At 34.8% G+C, this 25,488-nt stretch overlaps 1 protein-coding gene across 3 annotated transcripts in view; it reads left to right on the top strand.

The window, feature by feature from the left end:
* Positions 1-25,488, top strand: part of BRD10 (bromodomain containing 10) — a 151,272-nt gene that overhangs the window by 113,929 nt on the left and 11,855 nt on the right. For all 3 annotated transcript variants that reach the window (XM_073880747.1, XM_073880746.1, XM_025887834.2), the window contains one exon: positions 13,069-13,184. In XM_073880747.1, the coding sequence (XP_073736848.1) occupies positions 13,069-13,184 (116 nt within the window). The remainder of the gene's footprint in view (positions 1-13,068; positions 13,185-25,488) is intronic.

Below are 25,488 nucleotides of genomic sequence, written 5' to 3'. Positions count from 1 at the left end.
AATGAGTTGTCTGTTCTTCATGATTCTAAATAGAATTTCGTTAAGTAAATTTGCTAATTGCTTTTTATGCTGCAGTTAAACATAACATATGCATCTTAACTTGTTCCCATATTATAAATTAGGGTTTTATTTGTTTTTATTTTTTATTTTTTTTAAAGATTTTATTTATTTGAGAGAGAGAGAGAATGAGAGAGAGCGAGCACAAGAAGGGGGAGGGTCAGAGGGAGAAGCAGGCTCCCCGCTGAGCCAGGAGCCCGATGTAGGACTTGATCCCGGGACTCCAGGATCATGACCTGAGCTGAAGGCAGTCACTTAACCAGCTGAGCCACCCAGGCACCCCTAGGGTTTTGTTTGTTTTTAATGAATAGTTTTATGCATAATGTACTCACTTATAGCATGCATTGTAAAAGAAAAAGACTTCTTCAAGGATCCTAGAGTTTTTCTGTAAAGCCTTCCACCTCACTTCCGTTAGTGATACAAGGTATATGCATATTGCCTTCCTTTACAGAAATGAGTAGAAAGGTAAAAGAAAACAGATTACAAATACTTGACACTGTAGTCTTTGAAGGCATGTTTATAAGAAAATTTTAGGTTACACACAGAGTTTAATTGATTAAATTTGTGACTCTAAATTTTTAACTTATCCATGACTCCTAGAATTTACATATTAGTTTTTTTTTTTTAAGATTTTATTTATTTGAGAGAGAGAGCTCGAGTGAGTGGAGGAACAGAGGGAGAGGGACAAGCAGACTCTGTGCTGCGTGTAGAGCCCAACACAGGGTTCGATCCCAGGATGCTGAGATCATGTCCTGAGCTGAAACCAGGAGTTGGACAGTCAGCTGACTGAGCCACCCAGGAGCCCCGCATATTAGTTTTAAAATATTTTCTGCTCTTCAAGAAATAGAAATTCTTGGGACTGTACTTAGTAGGGATAATCTTAATGGGACTACTAATATACAAGCTGTTTCCCTTTAAACTGCCTAAAAGGTTTTTTCATGAACAGCTTATAATGGCCACAAAACATAATGGTAGCAATAGAGAGTAAATATTTACATTTTAGTATCATTCCTTATTTTTCTACAGAAGCTAATACTGATTATGATGTTAGTTGTAGAAATTAACTTTATTGGATGTTTATAGTAATATTAAATACTAGTTTATTTGTCTGCCATCATTTGGGAATAAGGTGTTTCACTTAACTGAATTTTCTAGGTAACTGAAACCTGAACTTTAAGAGTAAATTTCTCTTTCTTTTTTTAAATTTCTTATTTAATCATTTAATGACAAACTTCTCTGCCTCCTTTTACTATACTGAACAAAATTTTAACCCTTTTTTTGATGACTCAAGGATCATTATGAACATCCATAATTATACTGATATCCTAAAATGTATTGATATCAGTAACTCTTAATTAAACATTTACCAAAAGACCTTTGAAGGTGTGTGTGTTTGTATCTTTGCTTTTGTTCTCTCTCCTCATTGTCAACCTATTGTTTTTTGTGTTTGTGTTTGTCCATGTACTTGCCCTAGCTGATATACTGTGAATTACAAAACAAGTAACAATATTTATAAGAATTAGACTCATAGTAAGGACCTGAGAGACTTTCTTAATAATTTCTTAATAATTAAATGCATGAACTTGGTGATAGTAATAGCCATTTTGACTGATTCATTGCCTGTGGGCTTCCTTTACTATTGCCAGACAGAGTATTAATTTTGATCTTCAGAAGATATCACTGTCAAAACTATTAGAGTCAAAGCAATTCTGTTGCTCATCATCAACTTTTATATGTATAATAATGGCTCCAATAACAAAGAGGATGTATTCCATATAGACATTTGGTTGTCATGAATGCCATTGCTAAAGACAGAAATATTTATGTGATAGAGGATTTAACATGCATTTGTACAAGCACCTCACTTCTTTAGAAGATTTCTCTGCAGGGCCTTTCCAGATAGTTTTTCCTACCAAAGCAACAAGGAAGAATTATCCTATTTCTTCACCCCATGTCAACATGTCATTCTAAAAGCTTTCCTAACCTCTTAGAGGTTTTGCCATTGAGCTATTCATTGTATTAGAAGATTTACAGTCTTTTAAAATCTAAATTGTTTACTTATTCTTGCAAGGAAACTAATTCCATTTGTAGTTAATAATGTAAGGATAGAAAAATGCTTTAGTTTTCTTGACTTTGTTCTAGCACACTTGGTACCATTACTTCATCTAGGGACTTACTCAAAAAAGGCTCAACATCCTTTAGATCCTGCAGTGTTATACCTAATTATCTACCTGAGATTTGTTTAAAGTGAGACATCTGGTTGAGATAAATAGAAGTATATAGTTTGGCAGTTTTTAAATTTTGTCTTTCTCATTATCATTCAGACCATAGGATTCTTGAGTAAGCTAAAGGAGAAATCACAATAACATTTTTATTTTTGTGGTTTTAGTCAAGAGATGAAATTTGCATTTTGCCTAATTATTTGGAAAATCTTTTTAAATTGAGGAAATGTATTAGTTTTCCAGAAAGATAGAACTAAGATACTGATAAATTTGCCTGATCCTATTGTATTTGAAATTTATTAGACATTATTGCTCTCTAAATAATCAAAGTTGGAGAATTGAAGTGTTGTATTTCTGAGTTTTTCATGTGACCTTTTTTTTCCTCATATCTGCCTAATTTCCTTGTGTTTTATGTCCTAATTTAGATTTTCAAAGAGATTTCAACCTATTTTTCTTTAATAAGGAAAGATCCATATAGAAATTGGGTATAAGGAAAAGTGAATAATTTGGCAAAAAAAATGTTATTTATAAGAAAAGAAACTTTGCCTGGATGATATAATGATAAATGATAGTCTTATCAATATAGAGAAACTAAAATTTAAAATATAAGACCTTTTTTTTTCTTATACATATTTTGGCAGTTAAATAACTCAACACTTAGGGTAAATATCATAGTCAGTATGTAAAAAAAGTTATAAAACTGCCTTGCTCTTTGATCTTGTAATCCTGTTTGGAATTTAATTTTTATTTTCCTCATTTCATGCCCCCTTCTCCCCCAAAAAAGCAATTTACACAGTGGTGTGTTCAGCACACTACCTCTAATAGTGGAAATTTGGAAAAAGCTTGTATGTCCAACAGTGGTGAGATTACTAACCAAACATTATTAACACAGTGGTATATCATGTAACTAGTAAAATAAAATATTTGTAGATCATTGTTACTATATGGAAGTATTTGTAAAATGTTAATTTTTTTAAATACACAGAAGATGTGGCTAATGATTACAATATATAAAAAGACTTGTTAAGGAATTGGAAAGGAATTTCAAGTAATGAGTAAAATTAATCTTTATTATGTTCTTAAGATAATTTAAATTTATCATACAATAATAATATTTCTCTTGCCTAACCAAAAGCTGTACATTAGCAAGACCAAACAGAGAAATCAGAAGCTTGGATCAGATGGTGACACCCCATTTTTTGGTCACAGAGTTCTGTATAAGCCACTAGTTATGAATCAGGGATGATCCCTCCCCCTCCCCCAAGGAGACTTTTGGCAATGTCTGAAGACATTTTTGGTTATTGAAGAGGTGGTACTGCCACTTAATGGATAGAGGCCAGCAATGCTCCCCAAAATATCCTACATTACAGTGATCCTATAATGCAAATGATTACCCCCCCTGCAACAAAAATTGTCTAGCCTCAAATGTCAGTTGTGTGGAAATTGCAAAACCCTAGCATAAGCCTGTATTTGCTAAGGGCCCTATTCTCTCACTTTGTCTGCTGCTGCCAGTTTACTATGGGGAGAAAACAAGTTGATGTTTTTGAAAGTTAGGTAGAAATCAGTGAAATCAGATACCTGATCCCATAATTGGGAATACTTTTTTAGATCATATACTTCTAATTCAGACTGGTGAATTTTATGAATGTTAGTATTAACCTTTACCCTTTATAAGTCCATCAGACAGTTAAAAAAAATTCTTGACTTTATATCCAACTGTTTTCAATTTATTATGATTTATGGCCTCTCAAATATGTTCATCATTTACCTTTATCTTCCTTTGTATAGGAAATGAAGAAGTTACAAATAACATGATTATATATGTATTTTCTCTATTTGTTTTTAGAAAGATGATGCAATATATCCTTAAAAAGTGAAGATATAGTAAGTAATAGAAAGAGATAAATAGAAAAATGTAGTCAGGTTATGTTTAAAACTTACATGAAATTATATGGACTCCCAAAACATAATTGCATATAGTATAAGCTAATATAGGACAAAGAGACTATTTATACATTACTCTTACTTACACTCTTACACCTATAACAGAAATTTTATTATGATGAAGGATTATAGGATTTTTCCCTCCTCTCCATTCCATATCCATTTGTTCACAGTGAAGCATCAAATCAAAATTATTTTACAGCTCACTGTTTAGAGTACAAAATCTATTTTACTTGAGTATAAGAAGTATCAGGTACATGTAGAGTCCTGAATATGCCCTAATTAACTTTATTTAATGGCTTTTCTTGTAGATAGTTGTAATAATCTCTAAATTATCCTTAAAATTAGTTTCTTTTAAGTTTATTACAATTACATCATTATATATGTCATTTTCTTTTTTTTTTTAAGATTTTATTTATTTATTTGACAGAGAGAGGAGAGAGAGAGAGCACAAGCAGGGGGGGCAGCAGTCGGAGGGAAGGGGAGAAGCAGTCTCCCCACTGAGTAGGGAGCCTGACACGGGGCTCCATCCCACGACCCTGGGATTCATGACCTGAGCCGAAGGCAGATGCTTAGCTGACTGAGCCATCCAGGTGCCCCTATATCATTTTCTTATTCTAGATTTTCTGGTCAACTACTGGTTAACAAAACAAAACAATCTCAGCTGTGGGGGGAAAATCACTTTGTCTTTAAATAGCCATATTTAAAGTTTTTAAAAAATTAAAACACACTTTTGGAAGGCCTGCACAATAGATAAAATAAGCTTCTTTACCTATCTTAGTTACAGATTCAAGTCTTATTCATAAGGCAAGTATTTCCTCAGTGTATTCTGTGTGTTATGTGTAGTACCAGGAACTTGGTAGGGATCTGAAATTAAAACAAAGTCCTTATCCTCAAAGAATTCACTAAAGAGCTTAAGATTTTATCCCCAACCCTGGGGATAAATTTTAATCTAGGTGAGTTGGGCTACCTTCTGTCCTTTTATAAAAGACTTAATCTTTTCTTTTCAATGAAAGCAGCGTTCGGAAGTCAACAAACACTCCAGACACTTGCTCACTTCCTTTAATTACATGTTTATATGTTTGGGAATAGGGTGGAGGGGTAGGTAACATTGCATTTTATGAAGAATCAAATGGTAACTGACATGCCCAAAATAATAGGGAAAAAAAGCTAGATGACAGGAAATGTGAACCAGAGCAATATATGACTGGTAAGACAAAGCTTCAATCAGTTAATCACTGAATTATCTAAGAGTGCATTATCCACATTTATTTATGATAAATGTTGTTCCTTGGGTATTTTTTAACATTTAATAACTACTCAGCTAAGAACAGGATTTTAACCCTTGTTAAATGTTTCTAAATGCTCAATGTTTCTACTTACTACAATTTGGCATAGTTTGAATCCCATTAGGGAAACTTTCATAAAAAGAATTATTTGAGGGGCACCCTGGGTGGCTCAGTCGGTTAAGTGGCTGCCTTTGGCTCAGGTCATGATCCCAGTTCCTGGGATTGAGCCCTGCCAGCCCCACCTCTGGCTCCCTGCTCAGCGGGGAGTCTGCTTCTCCCTCTCCCTCTGCTCCTCTCCACCAGCCCCTCCCCCACTTGTGCTCTTTCTCTCTCAAATATATAAATAAATTCTTTTTTTTGAAAAAAAGAAATATAGATCATAAAGTTGAACAGTGCTTGAGAGTCACTGTATTAAAATGTAACACAATAACTTGTTCATAATGATGACTCAAATCATCGAGAGTTAAATTTTATTCATCATGTGTTCAGGAAATCTGGAAGACATATTTCTCTCAAAAAAAAAATTGCATCTAAGGAGATGCAATTTAACCTCAGATTAATGCAATTAAGGATGCAAGTTAACCTCAGTTAACTAAGAAATTTACTTATGTAGTTTGAATACTTTCTATGGGCCCACTCTGTGCTAGGCTTTGTGATAGAGCCTGAGAAAGTGAAAGTAAGTAGGACACTGTCCTTGCTCTTAAGATATTCCCAATCTTCATGTCACTTACATGGAATTTTTGTGCTCCAGTGATACCAAACATAGCATTACTTAGTGATTCAGATTGTGCAGTGAATTGCTTGGGAACCCACCTTTCTGTTATATCAGGTATAGATTTGATCAAATGTTGTCAATTTATTTGCTACCACCAATTTATAGAAAAGGGTCAAATTCAAATACTTAGCCAGGGACACCTGGGTGGCTGTCAGTTAAGCAGCTGCCTTCAGCTCAGGTCATGATCCTTGGGGTCCTGGGATCCAGCCCCACATCAGGCTTCTTGCTCAGTGGGGAGTCTGCTTCTCCCTCTCCCTCTGCCTGCCACTCCCCCTGCTTATGCGTGCGTGCTCTCTCTCTCTCTCTCTCTCTGTCAAATAAATAAAATCTTAAAAAAAAAAATCAAATACTTAGCCAGTGGTTAATTTCCAGTTCAGGATTCTTTCTTCTTTGTAAATGAAAGTGGTTGTATACCATTAGTACATATATATATAATTAGATTTTCTTCCCCACTAGTAGTAACTGCCTTACTAGGAATATGATCTGTCATTCACTTTTTTTATTCTTTATTTTATTTTATTTTATTTTATTTTATTATGTTATGTTAATCACCATACATTACATCATTAGTTTTTGATGTAGTGTTCCATGATTCATTGTTTGCGTATAACACCCAGTGCTCCATTCAATACGTGCCCTCTTTAATACCCATCACCAGACTAACCCATCCCCCCACACTCCTCCCCTCTAGAACCCTCAGTTTGTTTCTCAGAATCCATAGTCTCTCATGGTTCGTCTCCCCCTCCGATTTCCCCCCCTTCATTTTTCCCTTCCTACTATCTTCTTTTTTTTTAACATATAATGTCATCCACATTTTCCTCTCTACAGAGCTAAATGACATCAAAATTTGCAATAAATTCTAATAATTGATATAGTTTGTTTTCATGTTTTCTAGTTAAATGCTAATTTAGAAATATAATGGAAATATTCAGTGTGGGATGCCTAAAGTACAAATGCTTTCCTTTTCTATTAAATTAATCTCAAGTGAAAATGGATGAGAGAAAATACTAGCATGTGATAGTTCATATTAGAACCTCTGGCACTGTTAAAGTCACTTTTAACTTTTCCCATGTTAATATGTATACATTTCACTATACTGTCAAAGTAGCACTTTTTCAAGGGACTGTATACCAACAAAATGAATGTAATGTTTTACCCCTAAAACTGAATATGCAGGAATATATGAGTATGGTGATAGTTTCTTTAGGTAAGAAAGAAAAAAGTGAATACAACTTTTAATATTATTTAGACTAAGGAGAATGTCAAATAATTGGTTTACTAATGTACTTAATTATAGTTAATTTGATTTGTGCTATATTTTTATACATATGAGTTTAAATTATTTACAAGCTATCTTCAGATACTGCTAGTGATTTTAAATGAGACATCTTTGTGTATCAATCTGTGTGGCTTTTCTCAAAGTTATTTTCATTTTATTTGAAAAGTGAGATACATTGTTATATAATCCCTTTTCCACAATAAGATTTATGTGACAAGAGCCAAGCCTGTAACAAAAAATATCTTGTTATATGATCCAGTTTCTGTGAGCTAACATTTATAAGTGAAAATGTACCAAAAAATGGCATTGATACTTTTGTTATATACATCTTGTTTTTGTACTGTTCTTAATAAAAATGTTTTTACTATCTCCACAGTAATGGTGCTAACCCTCTCAATTTATAAAAGCATTCTTTGTATATTTGTATATGATTTTATTTTTCTTCATAGAGCTGTTGATAGCTATTTTGTTTTCATATAATGTTATAAGAAGATCTATATAAGTAACAGGATGGTTTGTGTAAATAAGTTACTTTCACCTAAGTTTAACATTCAAAGCATCTAAATTTATTAAAATGTATAAAATATGTCCATGATGATAAGACATGTAAGAAACCTGGAATTTATTTGTTTTCCTTTTTTTCTTCCTTTTAGGTGTCCAATGTCTCCAGCATCAGTAGATTGCCAACTCCCTGTCCTTGCAACACCCCAGCCAGCATTATGCTAGTTCTGTCATACCCATCCCCGATTACTGCAGCAGAATGGAATCGTTCTTTAGTTGTAAGGTAAGTTTCCCTCCCCACTCATTTCACACGCATAGACTCAGCTTTTCATTTTACAATATTGTGTAGTTTTGTAAGTTTTTTTAAACTTTCTTTTTCCATATGGTTCCTTAGGTCATTAATGTATCATATTCAAAAACTTATAAAACTGCATAATATAATAAAAGTCTTCTCTTGTGACCATAGACCAGCTTCTTTTTGTAGTAATCCCCATGAGGTTATAAAACCTCCGTTGTTTGACATTTGGGGCATCTCATGGAAAGGGAGCTGGCAATCTGCAGCTGCTGTGGACATTGGATGAGAAAGTATTGAAAGGTAAGCTTCAGATTTAGACCATATTGTATGCCTTTGGTTCCATGGTATATGCTTGAATTCATACTTTACATTAAACTTTATAGTAAATTCATAAAAGAAAAATACTACTCTCTTCTTTAAAGTGACCTGCAGTAAATGTTTGCATTATTAAGTTCACATAATACATTGGGATTATCTTAGAAGATAATTTTTATCTCTGAAAATAGTGAGAATTCTAATATTGAATGAGATATTAAAAGAAAATAATATTAAATGAAAACAGTTCATTTATCCCCATTTTCACATACTTGTTAGTAAAACAAAGCTATTGCTAGCTTTTAGCTTATTAAATATATTTTTTTGAGAAATGGTTATAACACTGTTCCACAAATGGCCTATACTAATCCTTCTCCCTGCTGTCTTTGATTCTATATTGATTACTACAGATAAAGATTATAAGAGCTTTCTGATTTTTATTATATCCATATTCTTTCTTATTCATTTGAAGAATGGGGAATGTGCTGTGTTCCTTGTTTTTAAATTCACTTTTAAACTTTAGAACACTATAATTTTAAGTACTATTTTAAACAAATGAAAGTAAGTTTTATAGATTTTAGTTTTTGCATTACAGAGACACCTACATATAAAGATAAGTACTTAACGCAATACAATCTTTTGTTCTTTAGGAATTGTCTGAGTGTAGACGAATTGGGACAGCATTATATAGTGGAAGGAGAGTTAGATTTTAACATTCAGAAGACTAGAATTCTAACTGAAAATCTGCTTCTGTCTACAAGTACTTCCCTGTGATTCACCGAGCCAATTTCCTTCTGTAAAATTATGTTCTTCTCATTCCCTTCAGCTTTAATAATTTTATCCTAGAAGAAACACAGTAGTTGTTCTCAGATTTTCCTTTCTGTGTATATAAATAAAATTAATAAATCAGAAAAGCTAATGTTAGCTTTTAGTTAATGAACTGATTTAAATTCAGGAAATAATTTGATTTTACATAGATTCTTACATTAGACCCAAGTTAAGGCAGATCATTGCCATCTCTAACTTCTTTTAAAAATTCATAACTTTTTTTCTGTTTACACTAGTCTCATTGTATACTGTGACACTCCAAGACCACCACTAGGTAGAAGGGGACATGTTGTTTTAATTCCATTTGGGTTGTATTGACCAAAGAAGATGGTAAATGATATAGGCAGTATGAGTTTCTTTTTTACTGTCAAGTGGATAAACACTTTACCTAAAATACCAGTCCCAGAGCAGTGATTCTGAACTTCTTAAATATGTATGTCCCCTTTTGGTAAACATAAAAACTGTGGACACACATACATATCCTTCATTGAGGTCATTGTATTCTTTATATGTGTCCTCTAGTTTTTATCAGTCTTTACTTTCTGTAATTTCTGTTATAAGAATAATATACTTTTTGTTTTCCAAACACAAAATGATTAAATATTCATTTTAAAATAATGAAATGCTATACCATCACTACCCAAGTTGAGAACATACAATATAAAGAAAGGGAAGAAGTCCAAAAAACATATATAAAGTTAGAAGGCCATAGAGACTTTTAAACAGGTTAGTGGATAAGACAGAAATATAGGAAAGTTAGAAATCTATTCTCTGATTAATATTTATGATCCCTTCTCTGTATATAGTTGGCTAGTTCAGTAATATATTTTCTGGGCATTAGATTAATTAAAATTTAGTAATCAAAATAAAATCAGAAGATAAAAATCTTCTAATCTTTTTAAAACTCTTTTGTACAAAAATCAATGCAGTAATTTAGTAGAAAAACAAACACAGCTGACAGATGTCTTGAAATAATGACATTCAGCTACACAGACTCCTCTCCCTGTGCCTCAGTCTACCCAGTCCCAAGGTCTGATAATACTGCTAGTCCTTCTGCATTCCCCACACCATCACCACTACACTAATCCAGATAGCAGCCATACTGCCCAGGTTAATTCTGTATCTGCCATTCTTCCCCTATAACCCTCAGTTACAAAGAATTCAGATGCCTAGTGCTCTCTAGTCTTTTAACATTTTTCCAATTAATTATACTACAGAGGTGATATAATTAATTACTCACACCTTTCCTCTTTCTGATTTCTTTAGCTGAGGAAAAGTTTATTCTCACCATTTCATTTTTGAGCCAAGTTGTAGTTGAAAAGTAGAGAAATAATGTTGATGTGCCCTGTTAAAAGGAAAAAAAATCTCTATTACCTTTTTTTTTTTTTTACTGGAACAGAATGCTACCTCATTCCATACATGATTTTAGGTTGACTGTCATCTGCCTTTTCATCTCCTCACTTAGCTCTCCCTAGAGGAAAATATTATTTATTGTTTAATAGTTTTATTTTCATGGGTTAGAATAAGCACTTTATACTCTCACCTAGCTTTTTTTTGGGGGGGTGGGAAACAAACTTTTGAGGTATAACTTACTGTTAAGTTGGGTCCTTTGAGAAAGCATTTGACAAGAGGGAAGGTCTGTCTAGGTTATTATATGAAATAATTACTTTCCTTGAAATTTTTTTCACAATATTATCATTTGTCATGCCATTAAGAAGACACAAGAATTAGTCATTGAGCCTAGGTTCCATATTCATTACGTGCACATACATATATACTTCCACATCTTCCTACTCTTCAAATAAAAAATTTAAAAACCTCAGAGGTAGAAATGTAGTCATTTATTTCTACAGGCATAAACGTTTTGTTGATTTAAAGCACAAAATGTTGGGGGAGTAGGAACTATACTATTAATCATTTATGTTTGTGGCTAAAATTTCACATAGATAAAATTTCACATTTCAGTGAATGAAATGTTGAAAGTTTTAGATATATGTAAAATTGGAAAATTTATGCACAGATTTAAAATATATTTTGCGGGGCGCCTGGGTGGCTCAGTCATTAAGCATCTGCCTTTGGCTCAGATCATGATGCCAGGGTCCTGGGATCAAGCCCCGTATCGGGCTCCCTGCTCAGTGGGAAACCTGCTTCTCCCTCTCCCATTCCCCTTGCTTGTGTTCCCTCTCTTGCTGTGTCTCTCGGTGTCAAATAAATAAATAAAATCTTTAAAAAAATAAAATAAAATAAAATACATTTTGTTCTAGGGAGTAGTTTTTCTTTTTTCCATTTTTTCTTTTGTTTTTGGTGGGAGTGGTTTTATTTTTCTGACTTAATGTTCTACACATGTGCAAATTAACTGAACAGTTTCTATGAGATGAAGTCTAATTTCCGCATGTTAAATGTGACCCACAATATATATAGTTGTGTGTTTTTTGTTATAAAAGAAAAAAACGAGTGGACTAAATGGTATGTGAATTATATCTCAAAAAAAAAAAAAAAAGAAATACAACATGGTTATATAACAATAAATGAAGATGGTGGTGATGTTGATAGGTATACACTATAACATTGTGGGGAAGTGGGGAGTTGGCTACCTAAAGATAAAACTTCTATAAACTTATTGTTCCTATGGTATTTGAATAATTTTATGGGTACTGAAGTATATTTTTATTAGAGGTTTTTATAACATGTCAGATTGAATTATGTGATACAGCTTTTAAGAGGTGGTGTTGTAGTTCTAGGAACTTCTAGTTTTAAGAAAGACTTCAGCATCAGGTAGATCTAGGTTCAGGTCATGGGACCTTAAACAAGTCATTTAATCTCTCTGAGCCTTAGTTTTATCATTTGTTAAGTGAGACTAAAATGCACATACATTAGAGGGTTTTCATAACTGCTTGAGTAATGTATGCTTTCATGCTCACACAACCCCTTCCTTCCTCCCCTCTTCCTTACCTTCCTCCCTCTCCTTCCCTCCCTCCCTTTCCCCCTCTAGATATAGATCTATGAATGAAATACTTAGTATAATACTTAGCAAATGGAGAGACGGGTATCAGTAATTATTAACTCTTACTGTAGCTATAGCATTATATTACTGGAAACATTTTTAAGTACAACAATTGTAAAATTTCCTAAGGAAGTCTGTTAAGACTACTTTTGGATATAACAATCCTTTTTTTCTCTTTTTCTCCACTCTTTGGGATGGATGATTACAAAAACTTTACAGAAGTGAGCTTATCAGTTACATGTTTAGTGAATTTATATATATGTTTGTATTTTTACATGTATTTATTAAAATATTTATAATTGACCCAATTAAAAACTTAAAAAATTTTTGTCTCCTTATTTGATTAAATAGGTTTTAGATTTCTCCTATAGAATTGCGAATCTTTAAAATATTACAAATAAGATTTATTTCAGGATATTTTCCCCCTTTACAGCCTTCTAAAGAAGACATACTCATTTGATGGGTATTGGCATTTCATTTTGTGTTTACTCAGAAAATAAGGCTTGACATTCACTTTTAGATTAAATCTAAAGGATTTACTTTAACATTGTGTTTTTAGGGCAAATGGTATCATCGGAGGCAAGCTGTAAAAGAATTGCATGGAACGTTGATACGCCTTTTAAATGAATTGCTGCCATGGGAACCAAAGTTGATGAAAGCTTTTCAAAGAAACCGGTAATTTAAGCTTTATAATCTGTTTTACCTATTTTAGGGCTCTTAATTTATGATTATGGAAAGATGTCCTGGAATCATTTTGTAATTTTCCCTTGATTTATAATTCAGGAGATATTTTTGAGTCCCTACTCTGTTCAAGGCACTTCTAAGCCCTGAAAACGTAGGGTTGATTAAATAAAACCCTATTTGTGACTTATATTCCTCTTCTTTTTTCCTATTGTGGTAAAATGGACAAACAAAATTTGCCCTCTTAACCAGTTTTAAGTGTATAGTTCACTGGTATTAAATACATTCATAATGAATGTTATTATTACACCATCTATCTCCTGAACTCTTCGTCTTGTAAAACTGAAACTCTTTATCCATTAAATAACTCCCCATTCTCCTTCTTCCCAGCCCCTGGCAATCACCATTCTACTTTCTGTCTATATGATTTGACTACTCTTAAGTACCTCGTATAATATACAATATTTATGGTTTTGTGACGGTCTTATTTCACTTAGCATATTTTAAGGGTTCATCCATATTGTAACATATGTCAGAATTTCCTTCCTTTTTAAGGCTCTGTGGTATTTCATTGTATGCATATACCACATTTTGCTTATTCATTTATCTACCAGTGGACACGTGTGGTTTTCGTGTTTTAGCTATTACGAATAATGTTGCTGTGAGCATGGGTGTGCAGATATCTCTTCAGTATACTGCTTTCAGTTCTTTTGGTTTATACTTTGAAGTGGAATTGCTGGATAATATGGTAATTCTATTTTTAATTTTTTAAAGAACCACCATAGTCTTTTCCACAGTGTCTGTACAATTTTCAGTTCCCACCAACAGGATCCCAGTTTCTCCACCTCCTCACCAACATTTGTTATTTTGTCTTTGTTTTTTTTATAGTAGCCATCCTAATGAATGCTAGGTGGTATATTGTACTTTTGATTAGTATTTACCTAATGATAAGTGATATTGTGTATCTTCTTATGTGCTTACTGGTTATTTATATATCTTTGGAGAAATGAATATTCAAGTTTTTTGCTCATTTTTGAATCAGTTTGTTGAATTTTTTTGTTGATTTTTAGGAGTTCTCTGTATATTCTGGCTATTCCAATCCCTCATTTGCAAATATTTTGTTCCATTCTATGTGTTACCTTTCGGTTTTGTTGATAGTGCCCTTGATGAACAATTTTTAAAATTTCCATGAAGTCCAGTTGCTTTGTTTTTTATTATTGCTTGTGCCTTTAGTGTCATTCCCAAGAAATCATTAGTAAGTTTAGTAGTAAGTTTTGAAACCAAGAAGTGTGAGCATTCCAGCTTTGTTTTTATTTTTCAAGATCATTTTAGCTGTTTGAGATCCCTTGAGATGCCATATGAATTTTAGGATAAGTTTTTCTATTCCATAACAAATATCATTGGGATTTTGATAGGGATTGCAGTGAATCTGTAGAGCACTTTGGATAGTATTGACATCCTCGAAATATTAAGTCTTCCAATCCATGAATATGGGATGTGTTTTCATTTATTTAGTCATCTTTAATTACTCTCCAGTGTTTTGTAGCTTTCACTGTACAAGTCCTTCACATCCTTGATTAATTCCAAAGTATTTTATTCTTTTTGATGCTATTAAAAACAGAATTGTTTCAAGTTGCTTTTCAGATTGATTGTTGTTACTATAGAAATGCAGCTGATTCTTGTGTGTTGCCTTTGTATCCTGCTACTTGCTGAACTCATTTATTCTAACAATTTTTTGTGTGGAATCTTTAAGGTTTTCTACATATAAGATCATGTCATCTAAAAAGAGATTATTTTTTTCTTTCCAATTTGGATGCCTTTTCTTTTTTCTTGCCTAATGCTTGGTCTAGAACTTTCAGTACAATGTTGAATAGAAGTAGCAAAAGTGAGCATCCTTGCCTTGTTCCCAAACTTCTAAGGAAAAGATTTCAGTCTTTTACCATTGAATGTGATGTTCACTATGGGTTTTTCTTGTGTGGCTTTTCTTATGTTGAGATAGTTTCCTTCTATTCCTAGTTTGTTGAGTATTTTTATCATGAAAGGATGTGGGATTTTGTCATGCTTTTTCTGCAGTTGAGATAATCATGTGGTTTCTTCACTTTATTATGTTAATGTAGTATATGACATTAATCAATTTTCATATGTTGGACTATCCTTTATTCTAGAAATAAATCTCATTTTGTTATGGTGTATAATCCTTTCAGTATGCTGCAGAATTTGATTTGCTTATATTTTGTTGACCCACTCTGGCATCTTGCCATGCTCCCCCAGATCAGTATCTCTTATCTTATGGGAAGATGGCAGAGTGGGTAGACCCTAAGCTCACACTGTCCCATGTTTACAACTAGATACCATCCACATCCAAGTCAATAAACCAGAGAGCAGTCTGAAGACTGGCAGAACAAACTCCACAACTAAATATAGAGAAGAAGCTGCATCTGAAAGTTTAGGAAGGTCAGAAAGGCAGAGGGAGGCTGCCCGCAGGAGGGAGGGAGCTGTGCATGCGGAGAGGACAGAGAAACAGGCACTTGTACCAGGGAACTCATATGGGAAAGACTAATCCCCAAAATGTTTGGCTTTAAAAACCAGAGGGGCTGAATTCTATGAGTTTGTAAAACCAGTGGAAATTGGAGCTTATAGCTTTAAAAGTCTGCTGACTCAGCACTGGGTGAGCCAGGAGGGAAAGTGATAGCTGGGTTGCTGCCCTTAAAGAGACAGCAGCCTGTGCGGAGAGGCAACATAAAATAGGCAGTTCACACACCATGGGCAAGCAGGAGACAGATTTGTTCATACTGATTTCAGAGCATGTTGGTGGACTTCTCTGAAAATGAGGGAACTGGCAGGCACCATTTTCCTCCCCCAGGCCCCAGCATAACCATAAACTCCCTATGGGAGAAGAGGCTGCACAGATATTTGTAACCTGGACCCAGGGCTCAGGGCAAATTTTGTTAAAGCTGCCCATGTGGCCCTCCCAGACTCTGGGTTTATACCTGATGGGGTTTTGGAATATAGGTGAGATTCAGTGGGGTGGAGTCCAGAGCCAAGGACCAAGAAAGAATTCTTGAGACATCTTTGGTGCAAAATGGTGGTTTATTAAAGCACAGGGATAGGACCTATGGGCAGCAAGAGCTGCTGCCCCAGGGTTGTGAGGGGTGGCTGATTATATACTATGGGGTTGGGGGAGGTAAGGAAAAAGAGAGGTTTCAAAAGGATTTTCATATGTTAAAGAAGACTCAACAGGATACCAGAGGCCTTCCCATTGTCAAGTTAAGGTTTTTCCCTCTACCAAGGCATTAACATGCAAATAGTTGGGAACTTCCAGGAGGAACATTATACTCTGCCTGCTTCAAGTTATCTGTCAATGGGCTGCAGATTATAAGGACATTTAATTGTATCTACATTTCCTTCTGGAAGCTAGGTTATTGATAGAAATGAGTTCTTGTAGATTGCTAAGACATTTGTAAACTGAGGGAAACTCAGATCTTGCAGGATTGTGATCTCTATAGGTTAACTGTTTTTCCTTTCCTTAGCTTTAGGGCAGCCAGGAGTGCCTGAGGAATGTCACATATATCCCATGGGGGTTGGGGGTCATGGGGTGTCAGTTTCTGCTTTGTCCTTAGCTTGCCTTCTGTTCCCTCATCATACCTACTGCTGCGGGCCATCCCCAGCCATTGTCATAACTAACGCTCTCCAACAGCTTCACATCCCCAGCAGCCACAGCACTTTGGGAGATCTGGCATAAGACTAGTGAGTGGCCCAAGGCAATTTAGCTAACACCAGTAACCGTTCCCAAGTTCCCTGGTGGACATGTCCCCCTCAGAACTTGTCTGCCTGAGTCTCACTAACACCATAGGGTAAGCACATCCCACAACAGGTAGAGGGTCAGTGCAGATGACTGCACTGAAAGGAAAAGTGACTCAGACGCAACAGCAGGATGTAAGCAACACACATAGGATACTCTCCTGAAGTGCCAGTTTCTGGTAAACAGGGGACACTGCACTACAGGGGACTCTAGGACCTCCCCTTCATGAAGTCACTTTTTTCAAGAGCAGATGACATAGCTGACTTTCTTAACAGAGAGAAACAGACACAGAGAGCCAGGCAAAATGAGACAAATTTATCCCAGATGAAAGAACAGGACAAGGCCACAGCCAGAGATCTAAGCCAAACAAATATAAGGAACATGCCTGATATCTCGAGAATTTAAAGCAATGATCATAAGGATGCTCGCTAGAATTGAGAAAAGAGTGGAAGACATAAGTGAGACCCTTAACACAGAGTTAAGGAATAACATAGAGGGGCAACTGACTGGCTCAGTTAGTAGAGCATGAGACTCTTGATTTTGGGCGGTTGAGCCCCACATTGGGTATACAGATTAATTAAAAATAAAATCTTAAAAGGAATAACATAGCATAGATAAAGGGCTCAATAAACAAAATGATAAATACACTTGATGGAATGTAGCAGGATGAAAGAAGCAAGGAATAAATTAGTGACCTTGAAGACAGAGCAATGGACAATCAAGCTGAACAAAAGAAAGAAAAAAGAATTACACAAAACAAGAATAGACTTAGGGAACTCAGTGACTCCATCAAAAATGCTAACATTTGTATTATAGGAGTCCCGGAAGAAGAGAGAGAAAAGGGGACAGAAAACTTATTTGAAGAAATAATAGCTGACTTCCCTAACCTGGGGAAGGAAACAGATAACCAGATCCAGGAAGCACAAAGAACTCCCATCAAAATCAATAAAAGCAGAACCACACTAAGACATATTGTAATTAAATTGGCAAAATACAGTAATAGGGAAAAAAATCTTTAGGACTCATACAAGAATTCAGTAAAGTGGCAGGATATAAAATCAATGCACAGAAATCAGTTGCATTTCTATACTCCAACAATAAGAAAAATTAAGGAGCTGATACCATTTATAATTGCACCCAAAACCATAAGATACCTAGGAATAAAACTAACCAAAGAGGCAAAGGATCTGCACTCCAAAAACTCATGAAAGAAATTGAGGAAGACACAAAGAGATAGAAAAATATTCCATGCTCATGGATTGGAAGAACAAATATTGTGAAAATGTCTATGCTACCTAGAGCAATCTACACATTTAATGCAATCCCCATCAAAATACCATCCACTTTTTTCAAAGAAATGGAGCAAATAATCCTAAAATTTGTATGGAACCAGGAAAGACCCCGAATAGCCAGAGGAATGTTGAAAAAGAAAAGCAAAACTGGTGGCATCACAATCCCAGACTTCAAGCTCTATTGCAAAGCTGTAATCATCAAGACAGGATGGTACTGGCACAAAAACAGACACATTGATGGAACAGAATAGAGAACCCAGAAATGGACCCTCAACTCTATGGTCAACTCATCTTTGACAAAGCAGGAAAGAATGTCCAATGGAAAAAAGACAGTCTCTTCAACAAATGGTGTTGGAAAAATTGGACAGCCACATGCAGAAGAATGAAACTGGACCATTTCCTTACACCATACACAAAAATAGACTCAAAATGGATGAAAGACCTAAATGTGAGACAGGAATTCATCAAAATCCTAACGGAGAACACAGGCAGCAACCTCTTCAACCTCAGCCCCAGCAACTTCTTCCTAGACACATCACCAAAGGCAAGGGAAGCAAGGACAGAAATGAACTATTGGGACTTCATCAAGATAAAAAGCTTTTGCAAGATAAAAAGAAAAACCTGTACTCCTCAAACAAATAATACATCATATGATAAAAAACTTTTGCACAGTCAACAAAACCAAAAGACAGCCGACAGAATGGGAAAAGATAGTTGCAAATGTCTTATCAGATAAAGGACTAGAATCCAAAATCTATAAAGAACTTACGAAACTCAACACCCAAGGAACAGTTAATCCAGTCAAGAAATGGGCAGAAGACATGAACAGACATTTCTGCAAAGAAGACATTCAAATGGCCAACAGACATGAAAAAGTGCTCAACATCACTTGGCATCAGGAAAATACAAATCAAAACCACAATGAGATACCACCTCACACCAGTCAGAATGGCTAAAATTAACGTCAGTAAACAACAGATGATGGCAAGGATGCGGAGAAAGGGGAACCCTCTTGCACTGTTGGTGGGAAGACAAGCTGGTGCAGCTACTCTGGCAAACAGTATGAGGGTTCCTCAAAAAGTTGAAAATAGAGCTATCCTATGACCCAGCAATTGCACTACTGGGTATTTACTCCAAAGATACTGTAATCTGAAGGGGCACGTGCACCCCAATGTTTATAGCAGTAATGTCTACAATAGCCAAACTATGGTAAGAGCCCAGATGTCCATCAACAGATGGATAAAGAAGATGTGGTATATATATATATATACAATGGAATATTATGCAGCCACCAAAAAAATGAAATCTTGCCTTTTGCAAAGACATGGATGGAACTAGAGGGTATTCTAAGCGAAATAAGTCACTCAGAGAAAGACAATTATCATATGATCTCACTTATATGTGGAATTTGAGAAACAAGGCAAAGGGTCATAGGGGAAAGAGAGGAAAAAATGAAACAAGAAGAAACCAGAGAGGGAGACAAACCATAGGAGACTCTTAATCTCAGGAAACAGACTGAGGGTTACTGTAGTGGAGGGGGGTGGGAGGGATGGGGTGGCTGGGTGATGGACATTGGGGAGGGTATGTTGTGGGGAGCACTGTGTAGTGTGTAAGACTGATGAATCACAGACCTGTACCCCCCAAAAAAATAATACATCATATGTTAATAAGAAAAATATTAATTAAAAAGTTTAAAAAATTTAAAATAATATAAAAGCTAAGGCTAGGAGGAGATTTTTCAGCAGAAACTTTGCAAGCTACAGGGGAGTGGCATGATATATTCAAAGTGATAAATGGGAATAATCTGCAGCTAAGAATACTCTATCCAGCAAGGCTATCATTCAGAGTAGAAGGAGAGATAAAAAGTTGCCCAGATAAACAAAAACTGAAGGAGTTGTTGACCACTAAATCAGCCCTGCAAGAAATATTAAAGGGGACTCTTTGAGTGGAAAGGAGAGACCAAAAGTGACAATATAAAGGAATGAAAACACAAAAGCAGTAAAAGTGAGTATTTCTGTAAAAAAAAAAAATCAGTCAAGAAAAACAGAAAAGAAAGAGTATAAAATACAATAACAGAGGGGAAACAAATGGGTTCAAACTTAAATGACTGTCAACTTAATATAGACTGCTATATGCATAAGAGATTATATACAGCCCTAATGATAACCATATATAAAAAGCCACTAATAAACATGCAAAGAATAAAGAGAAAGAAATCCAAATATAGCACTAAAGAAAATCCGCAAAACATGAAAGACCAAAAAAATCAGAAAAAAATCTTCAGAAACAACCACAAAACAAGTAATAAAATAACAATAAATACATACTATCAGTAATTACTTTGAATGTAAGTGGATTGAATGCTCCAGTCAAAAGACATAGAGTGACAGAATGGATAAAAAAACAAGATCCATATATATGCTGCCTACAAGAGACTCATTTCAAACCAGAAGACACCTTCAGACTGAAAGTGAGGAGATGAAGAAACATCTGTCATTCAAATCAATTTCAAAAGAAAGCCGGAGTGGTAATATATTGCACAAGCTAGGCTTTAAAGCAAAGACTGTAAAAAATAAATAAATATAAATAAATAAAACAGACTGTAAAGAGACAAAGGAGGACACTATATGATGATAAAGGGGACAATCCAACAAGAAGATACAACTGTAAATATTTAGGCACCCATCATCGAAGCACCCAAATATGTAAAACAGTTAACAACATAAAGGATTAATTGATAATATGATAATAGTAGGGGCTTTTAACACCCCACTTACATTAGTAGACACATCATCTAAACAAAATCAACAAGGAAACAATGGTTTTGAAGGACACACTGGACCAGATGGTATTTAACAGATATATTTAGAACATTCCATCCTAAAACAGAATATACATTCTTTTCAAATGCATATGGAATGTTCTCCAGAATAGATCACATATTAGCCCACAAAACAAACCTGAACAAACTCAAGAAGATCAAAATCCTACCATGTGTCTTTTCTGAACACAATGCTATGAAACTAGAAGGCAACCATGAAAGAAAATTCTGAAAGACCACTAATACGTAGAGGTTGAATAACATGCTACTAAACAATGAATGGGTCAACAAGGAAATCAAAGAAGAAATAAAAAAGTACATGGAAACAAATGAAAATGAAAACACAGCAGTCCAAACCTCTGGGATGCAGCAAAACCAGTTCTAAGAGGGAAGTTTATAGCAATATCGGCCTACCTCAGGAAGCAAGAAAAATCTCAAATAAACAACCTAACTTTACATCTAAGAAAGCAAGAAAAAGAACAACAGTCAAAACCTAAAACCGGCAGAAGGAAGGATAGAATAAAGATTAAAACAGAAACAAATGATATAGAAATGGAAAAACCAATAGAACAGATTAGCTGTTTCTTTGAACAAAAATCAATAAAATTGGTAAACATTTAGGCAGACTTATCAAGAAAAAAAGAGGAAGAACTCAAACAAAATCACAAATGAGAGAGGAGAAATAACAACCAATACCACAGATGTACATAGTTAGAATATTATGAAAAACTATATGCCAACAAATTGGACAACCTAGAAGAAATGGATAAACTCCTAGAAACCTATAAGCTACCAAAACTGAAACAGGAGGAAGTGGAAAATTTGAACAGGCTCATAACCAGCAGGAATTAAATGAGTAACCAAAAAATTCCCAACAAACAAAACTCAAGGACATGATGGCTTCACAAGCGAATTAGACCAAATATTTAAAGAAGAGTTAATATCTATTCTACTTAAACTATTCCAAGACATAGAAAAGGAAGGAAAACTTCCAAATTCATTCTATGAGGCCAACATTACCCTGATACTGAAACCACATAAAGATACCACTAAAAAAAGAGAACTACAGGCAAATATCCCTGATGAAAATAGATAGAAAAATCCTGAACAAATAGTAGCAAACCAAATTCAATAATACATCTAAAAAAATCATTCACCACGATCAAGTGGAATTTATTCCTGGTTGCAATGGTGGTTCAATATTTGCAAATCAATCACATCAGTAAGAGAGAGTAAGAACCATGTGATCTTTTCAATAGATGCAAAAAAGCATTTGACAAAGTACAACATCCATTCATGATAAAAACCTTCAACAAAGTAGGTTTAGAGGGAACATACCTCAACATAATAAAGGCCATACATTAAAAACCCACAGCTGACGTCATCCTTTTTTTTTTTTAAACATCCTCCTTAATGGGGAAAAACTGAGAGCTTTTCCCCTAAGGTCAGGAACAAAGGAAGGATGTCCCCTCTCACTACTTTTATTAAACATAGTACTGAAAGTCCTAGCCACGGAAGTCAGAAAACAAAAAAATAAAAGGCATCCAAATCAGCAAGGAAGAAGTAAAACTTTCACTATTTGCAGATGACATAATACTCTATACAAAAATCCGGAAAGATTCCAGCAAAAGATTGCTAGACCTGATCTACAGATTTAGTAAAATCACAGGATACAAAATCAATGTACAGAAATCTGTTGCATTTCTACACACCAATAATGAAGCAGCAGAAAGGGAAATTAAAGAATCAATCCCATTTATATTTGCACCCAAAATAAAAGATACCTAGGAATAAACCTAACCAAAGAGATAAAAGACCTGAACTCTGAAATCCATAAAACAGTGGTGAAAGAAATTGAAGAAGACACAAAGAAATGAAAAGACATTCCATGCTCAAGAATTGGGAGAACAAATATTGTTAAAATGTCTGTACCACCCAAATTGGCAATCTACACATTTAATGCAATCCCTATCAAAATATCAACAGCATTTTTTTATAGACAGAGAACAGACAATCCTAAAATGTGCATGGAACCACAAAAGATCCTGAATAGCCAAGGCAATCTTGAAAAAGGAGAGCAAGGCTGGAGGCATCACAATTTCAGACTTCAAGTTGTATTACAGAGCTGTAGTAATCAAAACAGTATTTATTGTACTGGCACAAAAAGAGACACGTAGATCAATGGAACAGATTAGAAAACCCAGAAATAAACACACAATTATATGGTCAGTTTTAATCTTCAACAAAGCAGGAAAGAATATCCAATGGGAAAAGGACCGTCTTCAATAAATGGTGTTGGGAAAACTAAACAGAAACATTCAAAAGAAAGAAACTGGACCCCTTTCTTACACCATACACAAAATTAAATTCAAAATGGATTAAAGACCTAAATATGAGACCTGAAACCATAAAAATTCTAGAAGAGGACACAGGCAGTAACTTCTTGGACATTAGCCATAGAAACATCTTTCTGGATATGTCTCCTGAGCCAAGGAAAACAAAAACAAAGATAAACTATTGGGACTACATCAAAATAAAAAGCTTCTGCACAGGGAAGGAAACAATCAACAAAACTAAAAGGCAGCCTTCAGAATGGCAGAAAATATCAGCAAGTGACATATCAGATAAAGGGATAGTATCCAGAATATATAAAGAGCTCACACAACCAACACCCAAAAAACAAATAATCCAGTTAAAAAATAGGCAGAAGACATGAACAGACATTTCTCCAAAGAAGACATCCAGATGGCAAATAGACACATGAAAAGATGCTCATCATCACTTATCAGAGAATTGGAAATCAAAACTACAATGAGATATCACCTCACACCTGTCAGAATGGCTAAAATCAACAACATAAGAAAAACAGATGTTGGCTAGGATGTAGAGAAAGGGGAATCCTCTTACAGTGTTGGTGGGAATGCATACTGCTGCAGATACTGTGGAATACAGTATGGAGGCTCCTCAAAAAATTAAAAATAAAACTACCTTATGACCCAGCAATGTCACTACTGGGTATTTATCCAAAGAATACAAGAACACTAATTCAAAGGTATACATGCACCCCTATGTTAGAACAGCATTATTTATAATAGTGAAGATATATGGAAGCATTCCAAGTGTCCATTGATTGATGAATGGATAAAGTGGCTTCAAGCATGTGTGCACACACACACACACACACACACAGGAATATTATTCAGCCATAAAGAATGAAATCTTGTCATTTGCAATGACATGAATGGAGCTAGAGAGTATAATGCTAATCGAAATAAATCTATCAGAAAAAGACAAATACCATATGATTTCACTCATGTGGAATTTAAGAAACAAATCAAGCAAAGGGGAAAAAGAGAGAAACCAGGAAACAGACTCTTAACTATAGAGAACAAACTGATGGTTATCAGAAAGGAGGAGGGTGGGGGATGGGCTAAATATGTGATGGCGATTAAGGAGTGAACTTCTGGTGATAAGCACCAGGGTGATGTATTGAATTGTTGAATCACTTCAAAATAATGTAACACTATGTTAACCAACAGGAATTAAAATATAAACCAAAAAAATGAAAAAGAGAAAAAGGAAGATACTCATCTATAGTTTTCTTGTAGTGTCCTTGTCAGGCTTTGGCTTTGGCTTTAGCGTCATGCTAACCTCAAAGAATAAATTAGGAAATGTGTGGGGCACCTGGGTGGCTCAGTCATTAAGCGTCTGCCTTTGGTTCAGGTCATGATCCCGGGGTCCTGGGATCAAGCCCTGCATCGGGGCTCCCTGCTCCGCGGGAAGCCTGCTTCTCCCCCTCCCACTCCCCCTGCTTGTGTTCCCTCTCTCGCTGTGTCTCTCTCTGTCAAATAAAATCTTTAAAAAAAAAAAAAAATTAGGAAGTATGTCTTTCTTTTCAGTTTTTTTTGGGAAAAGTTTGAAAAGGAATGGTATTAGTTCTTTAAATGTTTGGTAGAATTCACCAATGAATCCATCAGATCCAGGGCTGTTCTTTGTTGAGAGATTTTTTTAATTATTGATTCATTCTCCTTTAATAGTTACAGGTGTATTCAGATTTTCTGTTTCTTTGTGACTTAATCCTGGTAGATTTTTGTTTTGAGGAATTTGTGTATATCATTTAGGCTCTCCAATTTGGTGGCATGTAATTTTCATAGTACTCTTATAAATCTTTTTATTTTTATAGAATTAGTCATAATGGCCTCACTTTCATCTTTGATTTTCCTAATTTGAGTTTTTTCTAAGTTCATCTAGCTAACGGCTTGTTAATTTTGTTGATCCTTTCAGAGAAGGAACTTTTGATTTCATTGATTTCTTCTCTTGTTCTATTCTCTATTTTGTTGAACTCTGATCTAATCTTTATTATTTCCTTCCATTAGCTTTAGA

Source organism: Callorhinus ursinus, unplaced genomic scaffold (assembly GCF_003265705.2).
Source record: "Callorhinus ursinus isolate GAN/ISIS: 27379988/994484 unplaced genomic scaffold, GSC_fseal_2.0 scaffold39, whole genome shotgun sequence".
NCBI lineage: Eukaryota > Metazoa > Chordata > Mammalia > Carnivora > Otariidae > Callorhinus > Callorhinus ursinus.
The sequence above is the reverse complement of the archived record's forward strand: the minus strand, read 5'-3'. Positions and strand labels throughout refer to the sequence as shown.